Source organism: Macaca nemestrina, chromosome 13 (genome assembly GCF_043159975.1).
Source record: "Macaca nemestrina isolate mMacNem1 chromosome 13, mMacNem.hap1, whole genome shotgun sequence".
Lineage (NCBI taxonomy): Eukaryota > Metazoa > Chordata > Mammalia > Primates > Cercopithecidae > Macaca > Macaca nemestrina.
Genome location: NC_092137.1, coordinates 47,253,484 through 47,278,502, shown reverse-complemented (window position 1 = coordinate 47,278,502; position 25,019 = coordinate 47,253,484). Strand labels below are relative to the sequence as shown.

At 42.4% G+C, this 25,019-nt stretch overlaps 1 protein-coding gene across 2 annotated transcripts in view; it reads left to right on the top strand.

The window, feature by feature from the left end:
• Positions 1 to 25,019, top strand: part of STPG4 (sperm-tail PG-rich repeat containing 4) — a 61,614-nt gene that overhangs the window by 20,607 nt on the left and 15,988 nt on the right. For both annotated transcript variants that reach the window (XM_071076661.1, XM_011713155.3), the window contains exons 5-6: positions 4,700 to 4,764; positions 5,289 to 5,343. In XM_071076661.1, coding sequence (XP_070932762.1) covers positions 4,700 to 4,764; positions 5,289 to 5,343 — 120 coding nt within the window. The remainder of the gene's footprint in view (positions 1 to 4,699; positions 4,765 to 5,288; positions 5,344 to 25,019) is intronic.

The window sequence follows — 25,019 nt, the reverse complement described above, 5'->3', positions numbered from 1 at the left end:
TAGATGAATGGATAAATAAACTGTGGTACATCCAGACAATGGAATATTATTCAGCACTAAAAAGAAATGAGCTATGAAGCCATAACAAGACATGGAGGAAACATAAATGCATATCACTAAGTGAAAGAAGCCAATCTGAAAAGGCTACATATGGTGTGATTCCACCTATATGACATTCTGGAAAAGGCAAAACTATGGAGACTATAAAAAGATCAGTGGTTGCCAGGGCTTGAGGGGAGGGAGGGATAAATAGGGAGAACACAGGATTTTTAGGGCAGTGAAACCACTCTGTGATACTAGAATAATGGATACATGTCATTGCACATTCGTCAAAACCCTTGAATGTACAACACCAAGAGTGAGGTCTAATGTAACATATGGACTTTGAGTGATAATGATGTGTCAGTGTGGGTTCATCAGTTGTAACAACTGTACATTTTTAGTGTGGGATGATGATAATGGAGGTTATGCATGTGTGGGAGCAAAGGGTATATGGAAATCTTTTTCCTTGCAATTTTGCTATGACCCTAAATCTGTTCTAAATAAAGTCATGTATATGTATATGTACGTGTAGATATATATGTATATGTAGTCACACCAAGAGCCTAGTAAGTAGGGTTGGCTTTTTTCACATTATTTCAGTTTTCTGACGTTGATGGTGTTTGGTGCAACATAACTGAATTATATATCCACACTAATATCATCCTGCCACATTCAAGCTCTTATAAGATTTGAGTGCCTGGCCGGGTGCAGTGTCTCACGTCTATAATCTCAGCACTTTGGGAGGCCAAGGCAGGTGGATCACTTGAGGTCTGGAGTTTGAGACCAGCCTGACCAACATGGAGAAGCCCCATCTCTACTAAAAATACAAAATTAGTCGGGCATGGTGGCGCATGCCTGTAATCCCAGCTACTCGGGAGGCTGAGGCAGGAGAATCACTTGAACCTGGGAGGCGTAGGTTGCAGTGAGCCAAGATCGTGCCATTGCACTCCAGCCTGGGCAACAAGAGCCAAACTCAGTCTCAAAAAAAAAAAAAAAAAAAAAAAAAAAAAAGGTTTAAGTGCCTAATCAGCACGGATTGAAACATTAATTAGTGAGAATCAGATATTTTTACCAGCATCTTGTCTAGATTCTCTAAGCCTTAAAAATGAAGACCTGGACAGGCATATTGGCTCACACCTATAATCTCAGCACTTAGGGAAGCTGTGGTGGGAGGGTCGCTTGAGCCCAAGAGTTTGAGACCAGCCCTGGCAACATAGTGAGATCTCAACTCTACAGTAATTTTTAAAAATAGCTAGGTGTGGTTGCACATGCCTATAGTCTCAAGTAGTCAGAAGGCTGAGGCAGGAAGATGGCTTGAGCCTGGGAGGTTGAAGTACAGTGAGCTATGGTTGCACCACTGCATTCCAGCCTGGGTGACAAAGCAAGACCCTGTCTCCAAAAAAAAAAAAAACAAAAAAAAAACCAAAAACTGAGAAGCATATGTTGGAATTAGAAATATATATATACCATTAGACCCAAGGAAAATGGAACCAAGTTTAGTAATACACAGGAAAAGTCTCCTACATAAAGCAACTGACTAATCAAGACTATGAAAAAAAAGCCCCCTTTCAACTATGTTAAGTAGCAAAGAATGGTAAATGCCAAGTATAGTAGGACAAATATATATGTTACAGGTAACCAATATTCCTTTCCAGAGTAATGCTAAGAGTTTTTCCATGAGCACTTCATTATGGAAATCTTACATGGATTGCTGAGTATAGATAAATAAATGACTGCTTTAAGAGTTTTTTTCCCCTTTTCAGTTTTCTTTTTTTTTTTTTTTTTTTGCCTCCTGTTTATATCTGTGTATGTGCGAGAGAGAGAGAGAGAGAGAAGCATAAAGCAAGTATGTACATTTTAAAAACAGAAAGCAAACATCCATGTAATTGTCATCAAAATCAGGAAATAGGACATTGCTGGCTCCCAAGAATGCCCCATTTAAGTTGTGTTTCTGTGCTTCTATAAGACACAAGAATGACACAAGAATGCCCTTGTTTCCTTGGTGTTTGTGATGTCAAGTGAGCACTCAACAAGCACAGGTGCATCAGGAAAATGCATATATTTCACCATAAAATTTGTATTTACTTGTTATCATCACTCTACCCACAAAAAGCTGCTTCTGCAATCAAAGTTGTATACTAATATGGGAAAGACACCTGCGGAGCGAAATATAGTAGTGAACTTCCATGTGCCAGGTAGTGCTAGGAGGTAGATGCCTTTTCAACAAAAGCTGTATTGTTTCTTAAAATCTGATGTAAAAATAATAGGGGGTGGAGGGGATTATTCACTTCAGGTCCTAGGATTTTATAATATAAGTCCTCCCCTCCTCCCTGCCAGCTCTGGAGGTCTGGGTGATCTCCTCCTGGCTTCTCATTCTCCTTCTTTCTCTCCCTCCCTTCCTTCACATACTTCCCTTTTTTTTTTTTTTTTTTCTTTTTTAGACTGAGTCTTGCTCTGTTGCCCAGGCTGGAGTCCAGTGACACGATCTTGGCTCACTGCAACCCCTGCCTCCTGGGTTCAAGTGATTCTCGTGCCTCAGCTTCCTGAGTAGCTGGGGTTACAGGCACCCACCACCACCCCTGGCTAATTGTTGTATTTTTAGTAGAGACAGGGTTTTGCCATGTTGGTCAGGCTGGTCTTGAACTTCTGACCTCAAGCAATCCACCTGCCTCGGCCTCCCAAAGTGTTGGGATTACAGGCATTAAGCCACTGCACCCGACCTCTCCTGTCTATTTTAACCAGTTCCTGACATTCTTGTATCATACCTTTGGGCTAATGTCCCTAGACCCAGGGGCAATGGAGCCACCCAGGTTGTTTGCAACAATTTCCTGATGGAAATAGTGTTAGATGTGAGGCCCCTTTTTCTTGGAAGACCCTTGCTTGAGCTCCTTGAGGAAGTCCTGCCCTTCTTTTTTTTTTTTTTTTGAGACGGAGTCTGGCTCTGTCGCCCAGGCTGGAGTGCAGTGGCGCGATCTCGGCTCACTGCAAGCTCCGCCTCCCGGGTTCACGCCATTCTCCTGCCTCAGCCTCCCGAGTAGCTGGGACTACAGGTGCCCACAACCACGCCCGGCTAATTTTTTGTATTTTTAGTAGAGACGGGGTTTCACCGTGGTCTCGATCTCCTGACCTTGTGATCCGCCCGCCTCGGCCTCCCAAAGTGCTGGGATTACAGGCGTGAGCCACCGCGCCCGGCCAGTCCTGCCCTTCTTAAAAGCCTTCCTCAAATCTCATCATGTTTGTCATCTTGAGGTCACCTAGTTGGATTTAATCTCTTTCTACTCCCATATCTTCTATCTGTCTTTTAGCACTGATGACAGTGGTTTATGTTAGGATTGTATCTGTAGGTGCCTCTCACTCCTGCTGGTCAGGGACCGTAGCTCTCTTAACCACTGTATTCCCTACTACTAGTGCTGCGCTTTACCCCAGAGCAGGCTCACTAAATGGCTGAATTGATTTGTTGAATCTAGAATATTTAAAATGTGGTCACTGCTGGACATAGTGGCTCACATCTGTAATCCCAGCACTTTGGGAGGCCAAAGTGGGTGGATTGCTTGAGCTCAGGCGTTTGAGACCAGCCTGGGCAACATAGCGAGACTTGATCTCTATTAAAACCAAGAAAATTAGCCAGGTATGGTGGTACGCATCTGTGGTCCCAGCTATTTGGGAGGCTGAGGTGGGGGGATCACTTGAGCCTGGGACGTCGAGGCTTCAGTGAGCTGTGATCACGCCATTGCACTCCACTCTGGGCAACAGAGCGAGACTTTGTCTCTAAATAAATAAATAAAAATAAGATGTGATCAGGCCAGGTACAGTGGCTCACATCTGTAATCCCAGCACTTTGGGAGGCTGAGGCAGGAGGATTGCTTGAGCCCAGGAGTTCAAGACCAGCCTGGGCAACATAGTGAGATCCTGTCTCTATAAAAAATAAAGAAGTAGCTGGGTGCAGTGACACACACCTGTAGTCTCAGCTACTTGGGATGTGGAGGTGGGAGGATCACTTGAGTCCAGGAGTTTGAGGCTGCAGTGAATTATGTTCATGCCATTGCACTCCAGCCTGTATAACAGAGAACCTACCTCAAAAAAAGAAAAAAAAAAAAAATGTGGCTGGGCACCATGGTTCATGCCTGTAATCCCAGCACTTTGGGAGGCTGAGGCAGGTGGATCACTCAAGGCCAGGAGTTCAAGACCAGCCTGGCCAACATGGTGAAAGCCCATCTCTACTAAAAATATAAAAATTAGCTGGGCGTGGTGGTGTGTACCTGTAATCCCAGCTACTCGGGAGGATGAGGCAGAGAATTGCTTGAACCGGGAAGGCAGAGGCTGCAGTGAGCCGAAATCATGCCACTGCACTCCAGCCTGGGTGACAGAGTGAGACTCTATCTCAAAAAAATAAAAAGAAAAAAATGTGATCAATTTGACATTTTCCTATGCAGCATCTCAGGCATGTTGTCTATAAAATTCACCATGAAGACCGAATATATGTTAAATGTTTTGAAGCTCCACCTTTGGAAATGTACCTTTTCCTTTTCCACTATTAAAGTAAAGAAGGAATTATTCAATGTTGTATAGTCATAAAATAAGAGATTATGAATGACAGATAGTGAAGTGAGTTTACAACCTCTATTAATCTATTGGTGTCCTTGTCCATTCTGTGCAGTCACTTCAGCTTTCTCCGGGACAATACAATGTGCTTCCTGCACCGGTTCCGAAATATGCTTCCAGGTAATTATATACTTACTAAATAAGCCACCTTTCTGTTTACATACCTACATGCCAATCCTCATGGCTTTTAAACCTCATTTATGCACCTCATATGCAGATTAACATTTTAAAATATTTAATGAAAGATAGGGAATAAGTTAACAAAGATCTTTAAAAAATAGATTTAGAGGCCGGGCGCGGTGGCTCAAGCCTGTAATCCCAGCACTCTGGGAGGCCGAGGCGGGCGGATCACGAGGTCAGGAGATCGAGACCATCCTGGCTAACACGGTGAAACCCCGTCTCTACTAAAAAAAATACAAAAAACTAGCCGGGCGAGGTGGCGGGCGCCTGTAGTCCCAGCTATTCGGGAGGCCGAGGCAGGAGAATGGCGTAAACCCGGGAGGCGGAGCTTGCAGTGAGCTGAGATCCGGCCACTGCACTCCAGCCCGGGCGACAGAGCGAGACTCCGTCTCAAAAAAAAAAAAAAAAAAAAAAAAAAATAGATTTAGAAAATCACTTTTCTTTTTTTTTTTTTTTTAATATAGGAGCTGTGTATTTCGCTCAACAGTTCAAAGATTCCCAACAACTTATTTTATTCCTGTAAGTATAATGTAGACAGTTAACTCATGATGAATTTGATGTTTAAAATATGCTGTGCTTTCTGGAGTGGAGCAAGATGGCCAAATAGAACCCTCCTGTGAGCGTTTCCCCTAGCAGGAACACTAAACTGAACAATTATTCACACAAGAAAACACCTCTATAAGAACCAAACAGCAGGTGTGGGATCGCAATACCAGGTTTTAACTTTGTGTCAAGGAAAGAGGCACTGAAGAGGGTAGGGTAGAAAAGACAGTCTTGAATTGCCAACACCACCCTCCCCCATCCCCTGGCAGCAGCCATGTGGCATGAAGAGAGAATCTGCCCTTGGGGAAGAGGGAACGCTGTGATGGTGGGACTTTGCACAGGAACACAGTGCTGGCTGTCACAGGGAAAGCAACACAGGACAGAATTCAGTTGGTGCCCATGGAGGGAGCATTTAGACCAGCCCTAGCCCATCCCAGCCATTTGATACTAAGTTCCAGCTCTCTCTACCACTGTGGGCTGAAGTGCTCTGAGGTCCTAAATAAGCTTGAAAGGCAGTCTAGGCCACAAGGACTGCAATTCCTGGGCAAGTTCTGGTGCTGTGCTGGGCTCAGAGGCAGTGGACTTCAGGTACATAAGACCTAGTGAGACACCAGCTGGGGCAGCCAAGGGAGTGCTTGTAGCAGCCATCCCCCAGCCCCAGGCAGCACAGCTTGCAGCTTCAAGAGAGAGGCCTTCCTTTTGCTTGAGAGGAGGAGAGGGGAGAGTAAAGAGGACTTGTCTTGCAATCTGGGTACCAGCTCAGCCACAGCAGAACAGGGCACCTCAGGCAGAGTCCCGAGGTCCCCATTCCAGGCCCTAGCTCCCAGACATTTCTAGACACATCTCTGGCCAGAAGAGAATCCACTGCCTTAAAGAGAAGGACCCAGTTCTGGCAAGATTCATAACTTACTGACTAAAGAGCCCTTGGGCTTTGAATAAACACCAGCAGTGGCCAGACAACACTCACTGCAGGCCTTAGCCAGACAGTGAAGTAGAGCACCAAGCAGGCTCCTGGGGTTCCCAATTCCAGGCCTTGGCTCCTGGATGGCATTTCTGGACTCCCACTGGGCCAGAGGGGAGCCCATTGCCCTGAAGGGAGAGACCTAGGCCTGGCAGCATTCCCCACAAGCTGACTGAAGAGCCTTGAGTGAACATTAGTGGTATCCAGCCAGTACTTGCTACAGGCCTGGGTGGTTGTGTCCATAGAGAGACTCCTGCTTGAGGAGAGGGGAGGGAAGAGTGGGAAGAACTTTGTCTTCTGGCTTGGGTGCCAGCTCAGCTGCAGTAGAATAGAGTACCAAACAAATTCCTAAGTTTCCTGACTCCAGGGCCTGGCTCCCAGATGGCATTTCTGGTCTGCACTGGGCCCAGGGGGCAGCATGCTGCCTTGAAGGGAAGAGCTTTTGTTTGGGCCTTGAGTGAACATGGGCAGTAGCTAGGCAATAGTTACTGCAGGCCTTGGGTGAGACCCAGTACCATGCTGGCTTTGGCTCTGACCCAGCATAGTCCCAGGGATATTAGCCATAGAGGTGCTTGTGTCACCCCTCCCTCAGCTTTAGCCATCTCAGTACAAAGAGAGACTTCGTTTGTTTGGGGGAAGGGAAGGGAAGAGAACCAGAGTCTCTGCCTGGTAATCCAGAGAACTCTCTCAGATCTTATCCAAGACAACCAAGGCAGTACCTCTACAAGTCTACCAGAATCACAGCAATTACTAGGCTTGGGGTGCCCTCTAATGCAGATGCAGCTACAGTGACCAAAGACAGATTACAGTGCTTAATTCCCTTTGAATACTTGGAAAGCCTTCCCAAGAAGGACAGGTACAAACAAGACCAGCTGCGAAGACTACAATAAACACCTAACTCTACAATGCCCAGACATTGGCAAGCATACAAGTATCAAGACCATCTAGTGAAACACAACCTCACCAGTTGAACTAAATAAAGCACCAGTGACCAATCCCAGAGTGACGGAGATATGTGACCTTTCAGACAGAGACCTCAAAATAGCTGTTTTGACAAAGTGCAACAAAATTTAAGATGACACAGAGAAAGAATTCAGAATTCTATCAGATAAATTTAGCAAACAAATCAAAATAATTTAAAAAAATCAAGCAGATACTCTGGAGCTGAAAAATTCAATTGACATACTGAAGAATACATCAAAGTCTCCCAATAGCAGAACTGATCACACAAAAGAAAAAATTTGTGAGCTTGGATGGGGTACAGTGGCTCATGTCTGTAATTCCAGCACTTTGGGAGGCTGAGGCGGCAGATGGCTTGAGGCCAGGACTTCAAGACCAGTCTGGCTAACATGGCGAAAGCTCGTCTCTACTAAAAATACAAAAATTATCTGGGTGTGGTGGTGCACACCTGTAATCCCAGCTACTTGAGAGGCTGAGGTATGAGAATCGCTTGAACCTGGGAGGTGGAGGTTGCAGTGAGCCAAGATTGTGCCACTGCACTCCAGCCTGGGCGACAGAGTGAGACTCTGTCTTAAAAAAACAAAACAAAACAAAACAAAAAGAATTAGTGAGCTTGAAGACAAGCTATTTGAAAACACAGTCAGAGGAGACAAAAGAAAAAAGAATGAAGAATGCTTACAGAATCTATAAAATAGCCTCAAAAGGGCAAATCTAAGAGTTACTGGCCTTAAAGAGAGATTGAAGTAGAAAGTTTATTCAAAGGGATAATAACAGGGACCATTCCAAACCTAGAGAAAGATAGAAATATTGAAGTACAAGAAGGTTATAGAACACTAAGCATATTTAACCCAAATAAGACCACCTCAAGACATTTAATAAACTCCCAAAAGTCAAGGACAAAGAAAGAATCCTAAAGCACAAGAGGAAAGAAGAAAATAACATAGAATGGAGCACCTATACATCTGGCAGCGGACTTCTCAGTGGAAACCTTACAGCCCAGGAGTGAGTGACATGACATATTTAAAGTGCTGAAAGAAAAAAACATCCTGGAATAGTATAGTCAGTAAAAAATCCTTAAAATGTGAAGGATACTTTCCCAGACAACCAAAGCTAAGGCATTTCAACACCAGACCTGTCCTACAAGAAACACTAAAGGGAGTTCTTCAAATTCTGAAAGGAAAGGACATTAATGAGCAACAAGAAATAATCTGAGGGCAGGTGCAGTGGCTCATGCCTGCAACATCAGCACTTTGGGAGACTGAGGCAGGAGGATTGCTTGAGTCCAGGAGTTCAAGACCAGCCTAGGCAACATACAGAGACTCCATCTCTACAAAAAATTTTAAAAATTAGCTGGGCATGATGACATGCACCTGTGGTCCCAGCTACTCAGGTAGGCTGAGGTGGGAAGATCACTTGAGCCCAGGAGGTTGAGGCTGCAGTGAGCCATGTGTGTGCCACTGCAGCCCAGCCTGGGCAGCAGAACAAGACCGTGTCTGAAGAAGAAAAAGGAGAAGGAGAGAAAGAAGAAAGAAGAAGAAGAAGAGGAAGAAGAAGAGGAGGAGGAAGAAGAGGAAGGAAAGAAAGAAGAAAGAAACCTAAAACTTTACATGGAACCACAAAAGACCCAGAATAGCCAAAGTCATCCTGAGCAAAATGAACAAAACTGAAAGAATCATATTACCTGACTTCAAATTATACTGCAGAGCTATTGTAGCAAAAACAGTATGGTAGCATAAAAACAGACACATAGACCAATGGAACAGAATAGAGAACGCAGAAATAAATCCATATATCTACAGTGAATTCATTTTTGACACAGGTGCCAAGAATACACATTGGGGAAAGGACAGTCTCTTCAATAAATGGTGCAGGGAAATGTGGATATCCATATGAAGAAGAATGAAACTAGAACCCTATCTCTTGCCATTTTACAAAAATCAAATCAAAATGGATTAAAGACTTAAATCTGGCTGGGTGTGGTGGCTCATGCATGTAATCCTAGCACTTTGGGAGGCAAAGGCAGGAGGATCCCTTGAGCCCAGGAATTCGAGACCAGCCTGGGCAACATAGGAGACCCTGTCTCTAGTTTAAAAAAACAAAAACAAAACATAAATCTAAGACCTCAAACTATGAAACTATCAAAACAAAACATTGAGGAAACTCCAGGACATTGGTCTGGGCAAAGATTTCTTGAGTTACACCCCACAAGCACAGGCAACCAAAGCAAAAATGGATAAATGGGATCACATCAAGTTAAAAAGTTTCTGCTCAACCAAGGAAACAGTCAACAAAGTGAAGAGATGACCCACATAATGGGGGACAATATTTGCAAACTATCCATCTGACAAAGGATTAATAACCAGAATATATAAAGAGCTCAAAAAACTCAATAGGAAAAAGGTCTTTTTATTTGAGACAAGGTCTTGCTTTTTCACCCAGGCTGAAGTGCGGTGATGCAAACACAGCTCACTGCAGCCTCGACCTCCCTGGAGCAAGCAATCCTTCCCCTCAGTCCCCCAAGTAGCTGGGATTACAGGTGCATGCCACTGCACCCAGCAAATTTTTGTATTTTTTGTAGAAATGGGGTCTTGCCATGTTGCCCAGGCTGGTCTTGAACTCCTGAGCTCAAGCGATCTGCCCACCTTGGCCTCCCAAAGTGGTGGAATTACAGGCATAAGCCATTGTGCCCAACCTTAATAGGAAAAAATCTGATAATCTGTTTTAAAAAATAGGCAAAAGATCTGAATAGACATTTCTCAAAAGAAGACATACAAATGACCAACAGGTGTATAAAATGGTGCTCAACATCATTAATCATCAGAGAAATGCAAATCAAAACTACAATGAGATATCATTGCATCCCAGTTTAAATGACTTATATCCAAATTACAGGCAATAGTGAATGCTGGCAAGGATGTGGAGAAAAGGGAACCCTTGTACACTGTTGGTGGGAATGCAAATTAGTAAAGCCACCATGAAGAACAGTACAAAGATCCATCAAGAGAGTAAACATAGAGCTACCATATGATCCAGCAATCTCACTGCTGGGTGTATACCTAAAGGAAAGAAATCAGTATATTGAAGAGGTATCTGCGCTCCCATGTTTTCTGCAGGACACTGTTCACAATAACCAAGATTTGGAAGCAACCTTAGTGTATATTAGCAGATGAATGGATAACGAAAATGTGGTACATATACACAACAAAATACTACACAGCCATAAAAAATAATGAGGTCCTGCTATTTGCAATAACATGGACAGAACTGGAGGTTATTATGTTAAGTGAAATAAGCCATGCATAGAAAGGCAAACTTTGCATGTTCTCATGTATTTGTAGGAGCTAAAAATTATTAATAAAAGAGTCAAACTCATGCAGATAGAGAGTAGAAGGATGGATACCAGAGACTAAGAAGGGTAGTGGAGGAAGGGGAAAGGGGAAGTGGAGATGGTTAATGGGTACAAAGATATAGTTAGATTGAATGAGATCTAGTATTTGATAGCACAACAGGGTGATTACAGTCAACAATAATTTATTGTACATTTAAAAATTGGCTGGGCACGGTGGTTCGTACCTGTAATCCCAGCACTTTGGGAGGCCAAAGCAGGTGGATCACTTGAGGCCAGGAGTTCAAGACCAGCCTACCAGCCTGGCCAACATGGTGAAACCCTATCTCTACTAAAAATACAAAAATCAGCCAGGTGTGGTGGCATGCACCTGTAATCCCAGCTACTCAGGAGGCTGAGGCAGGAGAATCGCTTGAACCTGGGAGGCAGAGGTTGCAGTGAGCTGAGATCATGCCACTGCATTCCAGCTTGGGCAACAGAGTGAGACTCCATCTCAAAAAATAAATTAATTAATTAAATAAAAATAAGAGTATAATTGGCATGTTTGTAACATAAAGAAATGATAAATGCTTGAGGTGATGGATACCCCATTTATCCTGACGTGATTATTACACATTGTATGCTTATATCAAAATGTCTCATGTACTCCATAAATATATATACCTACTATGTAGCCATAAAATTTTTTCTTTTTTTTTTTTTTTTTTTTTTGAGACGGAGTCTCGCTCTGTCACCCAGGCTGGAGTGCAGTGGCCAGATCTCAGCTCACTGCAAGCTCCGCCTCCCGGGTTTACGCCATTCTCCTGCCTCAGCCTCCCGAGTAGCTGGGACTACAGGCGCCTGCCACCTCGCCCGGCTAAGTTTTTTGTATTTTTAGTAGAGACGGGGTTTCACCGTGTTAGCCAGGATGGTCTCGATCTCCTGACCTCGTGATCCGCCCGTCTCGGCCTCCCAAAGTGCTGGGATTACAGGCTTGAGCCACCGCGCCCGGCCCAAAATTTTTTCAAAATAAAATATACTATGAATCCTTTTGCTATAGTAAGATTCACATTTTGCTCATCATAGTAGATAAGCTCTGAATGATTAATGCTATTGATTTAATATATACATTAAGTATATCTGAAGATATACGAGAAATTAGTAACCAATTTGTGGCAAGTTGTAGAAGAAAATGTGTGGCTCCTTTACTTTCTTTAGGTCTTGACTAAAATACCACTTTCTCAGGAAGGTCTTCCCAAGTCACCTATTCAAACTTGCTGTCCCCTTCCTTGGTTTATTGTTTACTTCATAGCATTCATCACTGTCAAGACACAATACCTTTTAAAATGTATCTACCCTGTTTTTATCTTTCCCCCTCACTAGAATGTAAGCTTATGAAGGCAGGGATTTCTTTCCTGTCTACCTAGCACCTAGGCAAGTGACTGGCACATAGTATTTGGTGAATCAATTAATTAAATTGCTAGAGGTATTCAATAGATCATGGTATTAACAAACAGGAAGCATATCTCTTTCTTTCCTTTTAAAGATATGAAAATGCTTTTCTATTTCTAAATATCTCCAAATGCATGACCATGAGTTATGATTTTAAAAAAATGAACTCTTTTTTTTTTTTTGAGATGGAGTCTCGCTTTGTCGCCCAGGCTGGAGTGCAGTGGCCGGATCTCAGCTCACTGCAAGCTCCGCCTCCCGGGTTTACGCCATTCTCCTGCCTCAGCCTCCCGAGTAGCTGGGACTACAGGCGCCCACCACCTCGCCCGGCTAGTTTTTTGTATTTTTAGTAGAGACGGGGTTTCACCATATTAGCCAGGATGGTCTCGATCTCCTGACCTCGTGATCCGCCCGTCTCGGCCTCCCAAAGTGCTGGGATTACAGGCTTGAGCCACCGCGCCCGGCCAAAAAATGAACTCTTTTAGATAAGTAGCTCGTCAGTAGGATGTCAAAAAAATAAATAATTATATAAATCATCTGAAAGAATAAGAAAATATAAAATTGGCCAGGCACAGTGACTCACGCCTGTAATCCCAGCACTTTGGAAGGCTGAGGCAGGTGGATCATTTGAGATCAGGAGTTCGAGACCAGCCTGGCCAACATGGTGAAACCCCGTCTCTACTAAAAATACAAAAATTAGCTGGGCATGGTGGCTTCCGCCTGTAATCCCAGCTACTCAGAAGGCTGAGGCAGGAGAATCACTTGAACCCAGGAGGCAGAGGTTGCAGTGAGCCAAGATCACACCACTGCACTCCAGCCTGGGCAATAGAGTGAGACTCAGACTCAAAAAAAAAAAAAAAACAGAAAGAAAATATAAAATTGTTTTGGGATAGTTTGATGCACTATAATTATTTATTTATTTGTAGTTACAAACTCAGGATCAAAAAAGACCACATAGCAAACATCTGCAAAAAAAAATTGAGATAACTGAACAGAGCTCAGAAACAGATCCTAGAATATATGAATATAAGATTTTTACATTTGATAAAGATGGTATGACAAGTCAGTAGGGAAAGGAAAAGATATGTTAGATAACTTATTATTAAATAACTTGGAAAAGGTGTTAGATTCTCACTTCATAGCACACATTAAAATAAATTTCATGTTGATTAAAGAATTAGATACTTTTGAAGCCATTAAACCAGGAGAAAAATATATTAGTATATATCTAAGGATAAGCAAACTTTCTGAGATAATAGCAATGGAAGAAATTTCAAAGGAAAAGAAATACTAGATTTGATTATATAACATTAAAAACTTTTTGTGTATCAGAAAACAAACTGCAAACAAAGTTAATAGGCAAATGTAATCTAGGAAAAGTATTTTCAACATCCCTAGCAGATAAAGGATTAATAGCATTATCTATAAAATTATCATAACAATCTATAGGAAAAACAACAGAAAAGTAAAACAGATAAAGGACATAAATAGACAATTCATAAATAAGAAATTCAGATATCCAGTAAAGGTGAAAAATCTTTTGATCTCACTAACATTTAAGTGTGAGAGACTAAAAGGCTGATTGAAAGCTCTCTGTACGTGGGTGGTACAGAAGGCTAAATTATAGCCCCCAAAAATATGTCTATGTCCTAATGCCTGGAATCTATGGATGTTACCTCATATGGCAGAGATTTTACAGATGTGGTTAAGGATTTTGGGATGGGGAGATTATCCTGTACTCCAGGGTGGGGGCAGAATGAGATTACACACACATACACACACACACACACAAGGAGAGGGTAATACGTATAGAAGCAAAGATTACAGTGGTGCAGCCACAAGTCAAGAAATGCTGGCAGCCACTAGAAGCTAAAAGAGGCAAAGAACAGCTTCTCCCTCAGAGCCTCTGGAGGGAGCATGGCCCTGCTGACACGTAATTTTAGCCCAGTGAAACTAATTCAGACTTCAGACCCTAGAACTATGAGAGAATAAATTTCTGTTTGTTTAAGACACCAAATTTGTAGTAATTTGTTATAGCAGCCATAGTGAATGAATACAGGTGGGGATTATCTCCAGGTGGGTTTCATACTGGATGGGTGGGATAAGGACCTGGCTTTTCCTTTGATAGCCCATAAATATCCGTATCTGTAGGTCTTTTTTCTAGGATACATCAGTTGATTCAAAACGACTCATCAACTTCCTGCCTGGGGTTTAAGCCAGTTATCAGTGTTCTGGGAGCTGAGTGGAGGGAGGGGCTGGTGGTCTCATCATTCAGTGTGTAGAAGTTCACTTAATTACAGTTTTCAGTAAAGGCCCACATCCTCACAGTGCTTGGGGCCTGAGTTCAGATCTCTGCTGCAGGATCCTCAGAACTAAACTCCCTGTCTCCTGTAGGGATGTGGGAAGGGGGGTTGCCTGACAGCTAGGGGTGAGGGGAGACAGGGCCCTGAAGTAAAAATATTCAACCAGACCTTCTGCTTTCAGATCTACCCCCACCCCCAACTCACAGGTGCCGGTTGCCTTAAATTCCCCAGCTTTTCTTGTGTTCTGTGGAGCAAATCAGCTTGCTTCTCCTTGGCAAGTCCTCTGCAAGGATTTAGGCTTCTGCCTTCTCTACCCTGCCAGGTCAGCTACTATTCCTCCAAATTGCTTCACATCTTCCAAAAATATGTCATCATCTCATGTTGACTGTTGTGTCTTCTCTTGGCTCTCTGTGTATGTGTATGTATAGGTGTGTGTTGCAGGGTAGGGTGAGATAGAACAGGAACCCCCTCTTAGGGACCTGGATGCCCCCCAAACATAAATGTTTTTTATATTTTAAATTCCTTCAAAAAAATTTCAGATACCTATTAATAACTAGCTCTGAGAAGTAAATAAACAATAACAAAAAGATAACAGTAGCTAAAAACCATAGCCAAGAACACTAAAATCACAGGATGTTTACTACCCCTATAGGAAATAAAGATGACATCTTAACGTATGACTGAAACCTGGACCCCCACCAAATGAATATGCCTGGTCCATAGATGTCAAATAAGGGGGAACTGGGACTAAACTCTAACCACATTCTTATTCTAAATTTCTTCCAGGTGTGACCTGGAAAAAGTCACACCCACAAGCCAGAGCTAACATTCTTTTCTGCTGGCCCCCAGTTTTTTTGTTTGTTTTTTGTTTTGAGACAGAGTCTCTCTGTTGCCCAGGTTGGAGTGCAGTGGCACGATCTCGGCTCACTGCAACCTCCACCTCCCGGGTTCAAGCGATTCTACTGCCTCACCCTCCCTAGTAGCTGTGATTACAGGTGTAGGCCACCACGCCCAGCTAATTTTTGTATTTTTAGTAGAGAAGGGGTTTCACCATATTGCCCAAGCTGATCTTGACCTCCTGACCTCAAGTGATCCACCCACCTTAACTTCCCAAAGTGCTGGGATTACAGGCATGAGCCACTGCCCCTGGCCTGGCCCCAAATTTTTAAATCAAGCCTCTCTTTTTTATCCAACTGCAAATCAGAAAATATTTAAATGTACCTATAAGCCCAAGCCCTTGCTTCAAGCAATCTCACCCTTTTAGGCTAAATAAAACCAATGTATAACCTCCATATATAATTTATAATTTTGCCTGTAACATTTAGCCCTACCCTTTCCTCACATTTAGCCCTACCCTTAAAACTTCTTACCTGCAAGCCACTGCAGAGGTCAGGACTTAAACATTAGTTGCCTGGTCCTCCTTGCTTGGTACCCTGCAAAAAAATGCCTTCCTTTCTACCACTACAAACCTCACTTGAGGTATCTGGTCTTACTACACTGGGTGAGCAGCCCCCAGTCTGTTCTATAACAATAGTTATGTCTTTTTTATTTGATGGGAAAAGAATGGAGATAAATGCTTGTGTTCAGTTGGCTTTGGCAGCGAACAGTTAGGACACCAAGTTTTTTCTCCACTGCATGATATTGTATTTCCTTTGAAATGCATGCTTTAAATGAAGACTGAGAGTTAATAATGATTTGTTTACTGTTAGTACAGAGCAACTGAAAAATAATTCAGGCAGGACAATCTACTTGGTATGTGAAATAGCAGAAGGTAGTCGATTCTGACGATTTCTGCCAAATGTTCTATTGCTTTTATGGAGGTGATTTTGTGAGATGCTTACTCTGCCACTTTTACTGATATCACCTCATCCATTCCATCTTATAAATAAAAGTGATTCACTGATTTGGAACATCCTGTCCTTTGAAAAAGTAAAAAGACGACTTTTATGGAAAATGTTCCAAGGCAAAGAAACAGCCCAGGACTATGATTCATGTCTGTCTTAAACATGCATTCCCAGAGCCGACTTGTGGATCTGGTTTAGATCCATAAACTTGTGAACTGCAGAGAGGAAACTCTTTTGATCCCAGCAGTGGGAGATGGTGGCGTGCAGCGTGGGTGTGGTAAAGAAGCAATGTTTGCCAAGAGAACAATGTCTCAAACCTTCTTGTGATAAATGCTTCAATACTTAGGCCATCATAATGTGCCATTCAGCTTTTATACGAAAACTCATTTGGTTGATTTTGTCATTCAGTTTAATTGTTCTAAAAATTAACATCATAGTTATGGAAGTGTGAAGGATTGTTAGAACTGGAAGAAACTTTATAAATCAACTACAGCATCTATTAGGGTGAACTTTGATAATGATCTTGACTACTGTCCATTTAGTGTCTTCTGGTGCCAGGTGCAATGTTCAGTGACTGACATAGATTGTCTCGTGTAATCCTCATAACTTGGGGAGATGGTATTAATTTATCATCTCTATTTGATAGAGTGGCCATTAATTGCTCAAAGTCACACAATTATTAAGAGATAGAGTCAGGGTTAGAGAAAGAGTTAGTTTTTTGGTGACCTCAAAACCTGGGTTTTGAGCTGTCTTACCACTTAGTGCAGCAGTCTGCAACCTTTTTGGCACCAGGGACTGGTTTCACAGAAGACAATTTTTCCATGGACCGGGGTTGGGGTGGGGAATGGTTTCGGGATGATTCAAGCGCATTACATTATTGTGCACCTTATTTCTATTATTATTACATTGTAATATATAATGAAATAATTATACAACTCACCATAATGTAGAATCAGCGGGAGCCCTGAGCTTGTTTTCCTGCAACTAGACAGTCGCATTTGGGGGTGATGGGAGACAGTGACAGATCATCAGGCATTAGATAATCATAAGGAAGGCACAACCTAGATCCCTTGCATGTGCAGTTCATAATAGGGTTCCCCCTCCAACGAGAATCTAATGCTGCCGCTGATCTGATAGGAGCCAGAGCTCAGGCAGTAATGCGAGTGATGGGGAGTGGCTGTAAATACAGATGAAGCTTCACTCCCTTGCTTGCCCACCCCTCACCTCCTGCTATGAAGCCTGGGGGTTGGGGACCCCTGACTTAAGCAACTCACTTAAAACCTAAAGCCAAGTAGTCAATATTGTGCTGTCAGACCAGGTGCAGTGGCTCAACCCTGTAATCCCAACATGCTGGGAGGCCAAGGCAGGAGGACCCCTTGAGACCAGGAGTTCAAGACCAGCCTGGGCAACATAGCAAGACCTCATCTCTATTTTAAATAAATAAATATATATGTTGTGCTATCTCTAAAGTGACAACTTCCCCCTGATAACAGAGGCTTGGTCATGAGGCCAGGTTCCCCCACTGGACCCCTTTGCAGTAGAATGAGTTCATATGCAAGTTCTTTCATCTATTGCAGAAATCATTTTGGATGCTTATGTGTGTGACACCCTATGCCAAGTAGGCATTGTTGATACAAAGGCAAGTGAGACATTTTATCAATGCTGTCTTTGTGCTTCAACAGGGCAGGGATAGTCTAAAGTCAGTTATCCAACCAATGTGTATACATGCAAGCACACACAAACTTACACATATTAAATGAGAGTCTGTGATTCACAAGGCGTGTGTCTGGCTAATGTGGGAACACATGGGTTAACATGCAGAACTTGAAACATGGCGCCCCAAATTAGACACTGATGACTCAATTTAACATTATCTGTTGGGCCAGGCGTGGTGGCTCACGCCTGTTATCCCAGCACTTTAGGAGGCCGAGGCAGGCACATCACCTGAGGTCAGGAGTTCACGACCAGCCTGACCAACATGGAGAAACCCTGTCTCTACTAAAAATACAAAATTAGCTGGGCATGGTGGCGCATGCCTGTAATCCCAGCTACTTGGGAGACTGAGGCAGGAGAATCGCTTGAACCCAGGAGGAGGAGGCTGCAGTGAGCTGAGATCGTGCCATTGCACTCCGGCCTGGGCAACAAGAGCAAAAGTCCTTTTCAAAACAAAACAAAACAAAAAACATTATCTGTTAATAGAAGCACATGCATCTTCTTTCTTCCAACAGCCACCTCCAAAACTTTCCAATGCATTTGCTTGATAAGCTTCCCAGCAAGTGCCCGACCCTAGGCAGAGGAAGGAGAAGAGGGCATGGGTGAAGAGAAAGCTTGGTTAAGGCAAGGGACACCCATACCCATTTCTTGGAGCCCATATCCTAAGCAAAAATCAAATAAACCAAAGTGCTAGGTGTCCTCTCAGCTTTTGGGTCAAAGAGCCTTTCCATAAGGTATTCATTAGTTGACGGGCCCAGGAAGGAAAATTTGTATTTATATCTTACTCACTGCAGCAATGCCTGAAACCCCACAGGTAAGGATTTTGGCATGAGAGCCCAAGAGCGGACAGGTATCAACCTTGATTTAACTGTTGAGAAATGTTTTGTGGAGGATTTTGTCTTTTCACATGTCCTCTTCTAAATGCAAAAGCTCCCAAAAGGAGGAAAATACTGATCAAGTTCATACTAAGGCATTAGTGACCTATCAGATTCTCTCCCCTTCTCCGCCATGCTCCCAGGAACATAAATAAGACAAGAATTAGGGTATCTGAGAGAAAGAAAAGGAATCGAAAAGAGGGAGAAATGTGAGAAAGTGTCCCACTTATGTCATTGTTAACTGTTCTTTCAGTGCGTGGAACATGTGTGCTATGCTTTTAGACAGTAGCCTTAAGATAATTCCGTAAAACCTTCTACAAAATAAAATAAAATTTACAGAGTTGCTGTGTTGGAAATTTTCACAGATGTTTAACTTGTAAAATACATAAGTCTGTTGATTCTTATAAGATGAGCAATTTTGACATAAATGTGAAATAGAATAGTTTCAGAGAAGCTCTACAACAATGAATATTAAATAAGTGGAGTTCCTGCTTATGTGGGATAAACCTATTTTGTGCAATTTGAATATCCTTCTATTCCTTAGATCTGCAGGGAGCCCTAGGGGCCTAATCACCTCTTACAGCCCACACCTCTGAATACTATCACGTTGACAATGCCTGAATTTTGGAGGGGACACATTCAAACCATAGCATAGGCCAGCCCCTGGGCATGGGCCCCTTGGGCAAAAGATTGGTGGAGTTTATCCTCTGGAAAAACTCAATGAACCCAGAGGAAAGAACACTATATCCTAACACTTAGGGAACCCTAGGAAAAAGACTGGATTTGCCATTCACTTGTCTGATCTCAACATATCCTAGCCACATACCCAGAGTTTCCACCATGCAAGTAAGAAAAGCCTTTAGGTCGGATGTGCTGGCTCACGCCTGTAATCCTAGCAATTTGGGAGCCCGAAGCAGGTGGATTGCCTGAGCTCAGGAGTTTGAGACTAGTCTGGGAAACACGGTGAAACCCCGTCTCTACTAAAAATACAAAAAATTAGTCCAGTGTGGCGGCGTGCACCTGTAATCCAAGCAACTAGGGAGGCTGAGACAGGAGAATCGCTTGAACCCAGGAGGCGGAGGTTGAGTGAGCCGAGATTGCATCACTGTACTCCAGCCTGGGCGACACAGCAAGACTCCGTCTCAAAAAAAAAAAAAAAAAAAAAAAAAGAAAAGCTTTTAATGTGAACAAGAGATGGAGATAGACAGAAGGATGGAAACCCGGTTGAAAATAGAACTCTGGGAATAGAAGGGGAAGACTTTTAAAAAATACAATTAGCATCCTCAGAAAGATGAGAACAGGAACATTATTTTCAACTTGGGATTCTATATTTAGCCAAACTAACAATGAATTGTGAAAACAAAGACTCAACATGCAAAAACTCATAAAAATTACCTCCCAAATACCATTTTAAAAGATGTTGCTGGTGATAAATACAGTAAAACAAAGGAGCAAATCCAGAAAGAGGAAGGCATGGGACCCAGGAGAAAATAGATACGATCTGGGAGAGGAGTAGTGAAGAAATGTCCCAGGTTGACCACTGTACAGCAAGCTGAGAGAGAAACCAATCAATATAATAGGAAAAGAAAATAGGAAACTCAATAAAGAATGTTTCAAAAGAAAAAGTGGCACAAGAACAGCTGATATGACAGGGAAAAATGAAGAAAATATATGTAGCAAAATGTGCAAGTGAAAAAAAATGAGGCACTAATTGACTCCAGGTAAAACAAAAAGCTGTACAAGATAAGAAATAGGCCAGGCATGGTGGCTTATGCTTGTAATCCCAGCACTTTGGGAGGCCAAGGCAGGCAGATCACTTGAGGTCAGGAGTTCAAGACCAGCCTGGGCAACATGGAGAGACCCTGTCTCTACTAAAAATGCCAAAATTAGCTGGGCATGGTGGAGCATGCCTGTAGTCCCAACTACTTAGGATGCTGAGGTAGGAGAATCGCTTGAACCCAGAAGGTGGAAGTTTCAGTGAGCCAAGATCGTACCACTGCACTCCAGCCTGGGTGACAAAGCAAGACTCTGTCAAAAAAAAAAAAAAAAAATGTTGTATTGTTGGATGATTGTTTAAGAATGAGGGAGTGTGGCCGGGCGCGGTGGCTCAAGCCTGTAATCCCAGCACTTTGGGAGGCCGAGGCGGGTGGATCACGAGGTCAGGAGATCGAGACAATCCTGGCTAACATGGTGAAACCCCATCTCTACTAAAAATACAAAAAACTAGCCGGGCATGGTGGCGGGCGCCTGTAGTCCCAGCTACTAGGAGGCTGAGGCAGGAGAATGGCGTGAACCCGGGAGGCGGAGCTTGCAGTGAACCGAGATTGCGCCACTGCACTCCAGCCTGGGCGACACAGCGAGAATCCATCTCAAAAAAAAAAAAAAAAGAATGAAGGAGTGATACTGACTCACAAAGGCATGAACCTGTCTGCAGGGAGGGATATTTGAATAGCATGTAATTTTATAAGTGGTCAGTTCATTGGATAATTTGTGTTATGATAACTTTTGATTACATATACAACTTTGTCATGCAAGAACATTGGTACTCAATACTCAGATAAAAAACAAATGCTGTAATAAGATGATGCACAGTCTTTTATTTTTATTATTTTATTTTATTTTATTTTATTTTATTTTTGAGACAGAGTCTTGCTCTGTCACCCAGGCTGGAGTGCCGTCATGTGATCTCGGCTCACTGCAACCTCTGCCTCCTGCATTCAAGTTATTCTCTTGCCTCAACCTCCCGAGTAGCTGGGATTTGATAGGTGCCTACCACCATGCCTGGCTAATTTTTTGTATTTTCAGTAGGGATGGGATTTCACCATGCTGGCCAGGCTGGTCTCGAACTCCGGACCTCAAGTGATCTGCCCACCTCAGCCTCCCAAAGTGCTGGGATTACAGGTATGAGCCACCACACCTGGCATATTTTTATTTTTATTTTTGAAAATGGGGTCTTGCTATGTTGTCCAAACAGGTCTTGAACTCCTGGACTTAAGCTATCCTCCTGCCTCTGCCTCCCTAAGTGCTAGGATTACAGGCATGAGCCACTACACTCAGCTCAATGCATAGTCTTTTCTAAATTTGGGCATTACTTTCTATGGATTGTCACAAATGGGATTTACTAGAGATTATATACATGTTGTTGATAAATTTTGACAGACCTTCAGCAATCAAGAGCATACTCATTTCACCAAATTTGTATGTCTCGTTTATTGTTATTTTTAAAATATTCATTAATTTGATAGTTTAAGATGGTATCCAGTTGTTTTAATTTAATATGTTTGATTGATTTATGGCTATGCATTCTAATTAGTGTTTATTAACTAGTTACTTGTGGCCCTTCCTGTATACTCTGGTTACGGTCTTTGCCCAGTTATCTATTGGGGAGAGTTTTAGTATTTGTTTCTGTTGATTTGTATAAACTCTATATAGTTAAGAGATATTAGCACTTATATTTGTTGAAGTTTTTCAGGGATTTTTCCTTTTGCTTGTATTTTATTTATACAGAAGTTTAAAATGTAAAATGTCTGTGTCATCAAATTAGGTAGTTTGTCATCATCTTCTGGAATGTAAGTCCCATGAAAGAAGGGACTGTGTCTGCCTTATTTATCAATGCCCACTACCTCATATAGTGCTGAAAAAATGTGTTAAATTAATGAATGAGATCTATGTATCTTTCCCTTATTTATTTCTTCCACTACTTAAAAAATTCCCTCCAGAGACATATTCACTTTAATTTCTTCTAATTTTTACTATTGATTTTTTTTCTTTTTTTTTTTTGAGGTAGTCTTGCTCTGTGGCCCAGGCTGGAGTGCAGTGACACAATCTCGGCTCACTGTAGGCTCCACCTCCCGGGCTCAAGCAATCCTCCCTCCTCAGCCTCCTGAGTAACTAACAGGTGTGTGTCAACATGCCTGGCTAATTTTTTTGGTAGAGACAGGATCTCACTATGTTGTCCAGGCTGGTACTTTTGATTTGCAAAAAAGTTTTAACTCTCTAATTCTTCTGAAATGTGTTTTGCATTCTAAGGTTGTGGTGTCATTTGAGCCCTGTTGACTTAGGATAGGCTGCCTCATCGTTGAGATGTATGAAACCTACAATCACCAGAAATCTGACCTGTAGATCTGGTGCAATATAGTAGAGACCTATAGACATTTACCTAGTCTTTTCAAATGCTTTTGAGAATAAGGCTAGTTATAAAAGATACATACAGGCACCCATCTTTCCTTTTTTAACATGATCAGTGAAAATGAGCTCACTGAAATATTTTCGTCAGTTATACCTACAATCTCAAAGGTTAGGCCAGGCACAGTGGCTCATGTCTGTAATCCCAGCCCTTTGGGAGGCCGAGGTGGGCAGCTAACTTGAGGTCAGGAGTTTGAGACCATCTTGGCCAACGTGGTGAAACCACATCTCTACTAAAAATAAAAAAATTAGCTGGACTTGGTGGTACACACCCATAATCCCAGCTACTTGGGAGGCTGAAGCCCAAGAATAGCTTGATTGAGAGGCAGAGGTTGCAGTGAGCGGAGATCATGCCACTGCACTCCAGCCTGGGTGACAGAGCAAGACTCCGTCTCAAAATCAAACCACAAAACAACAACAAAATCTCAAAGGTTAACCTATGAAAAAATGAATATATGAAGGCATAGCAGATTACTACTTAGTTTTTTAGTTATCAAAAGTACATTAAGCTTGAATTTAAAAATGCTCTAGGATCTTATGTGCCCAAAGTCCACTTGATATAGAGGAGCTATTCTCACTTGTTAAAAACAAAACAAATGCCGGGCGCGGTGGCTCAAGCCTGTAATCCCAGCACTTTGGGAGGCCGAGACGGGTGGATCACGAGGTCAGGAGATCGAGACCATCCTGGCGAACACAGTGAAACCCCGTCTCTAATAAAAAATACAAAAAATAGCCGGGCGAAGTGGCGGGCGCCTGTAGTCCCAGCTACTTGGGAGGCTGAGGCAGGAGAATGGCGCAAACCCAGGAGGTGGAGCTTGCAGTGAGCTGAGATCCGGCCACTGCACTCCAGCCTGGGTAACAGCGCGAGACTCCGTCTCAAAAAAACAAACAAACAAACAAACAAAAAAAAAAACCACACAAAACATGCAGCCTTCTTTGTGTCAGGGATTCAGGTGAATTACATTTTGTCCCCAAGTGTAGGCGGCTATCAGGAGAAACAACTGGTAAGGAATTTGGTTGGAAAATGATTTTTAATCTTCACATTACCAGTGTAAAGTTGTATACTTATTGGTGATTTCAGTTATTTTCGAAATAACTGAATCATTGGTGATGGATGAGCATCATTTTTCTGTCCATGGGAAAGTCTATGAGGAGAGTATCTACATGTGCCTTTTGGGGTAGATGCCAGAGGACATGTTCTACCATAAGTAAAAATTAGGGCCACTTTTTTACCACCAGAAAAACATTGTGTTGAAAACTTCTACCAGACACCATTCACTTTTAGCTCCTTGGTAAGGACCAAGCCTCACAAATCCCAAGACCAAAATGTGCGGTTCACTCACACCAGCATGGTTTTAAGAGCAACAAATCCTAATCATTTTCATCCAAGAGAACTGGACAAAAGAAAACTTTCATTTGTAGTTTCTCCTCCCCTCACTCCTCCCCTTTAATTGATTTTACTGCTTTCGCAAGTGACCTAAGTAAGTCTCTTGATCTACCAAAAACTGCATGATTTTATTTCCTCGTGAATGTGTTTCAAAATGTGGGCATTAAGGATATCAGATATTCTGCACTACTTCTTTGAACATACAGGGGCTACCTTTTGATGACTACTTATTAATCCTATTAGAATAAAGAAGAGTGAGGAAGATTTTATTTCTCTAAAGACCATCCCTCCCCACCACCACCACCATCTACTCGGCATTGAGACTATAGAGACTCAGTGCTTTTCTTGTCTATTACTGGTGGGAGTATACATTCATACAACTCTTTGAAAGGAGTTTGGTAGTATGTATTAAGGTACAAAAAACTGCCTTTTCACTCACAAATTCTACTTTGAGAAAACCCTCCAAAACTAATTATCTTAAATACAGAAATATTCATCTATACAAAAATATGATCAAGGGATAATTTGTTCAAATGTGGTTATGAGTTTTAATTTTTTAAAAGGTATAATTTGTAATAGCAAGATAACAGTAGCAACAATTTAATAGCAGAGGGGAAATCATTTTAAAAGAATATTATGTATCCACTCAA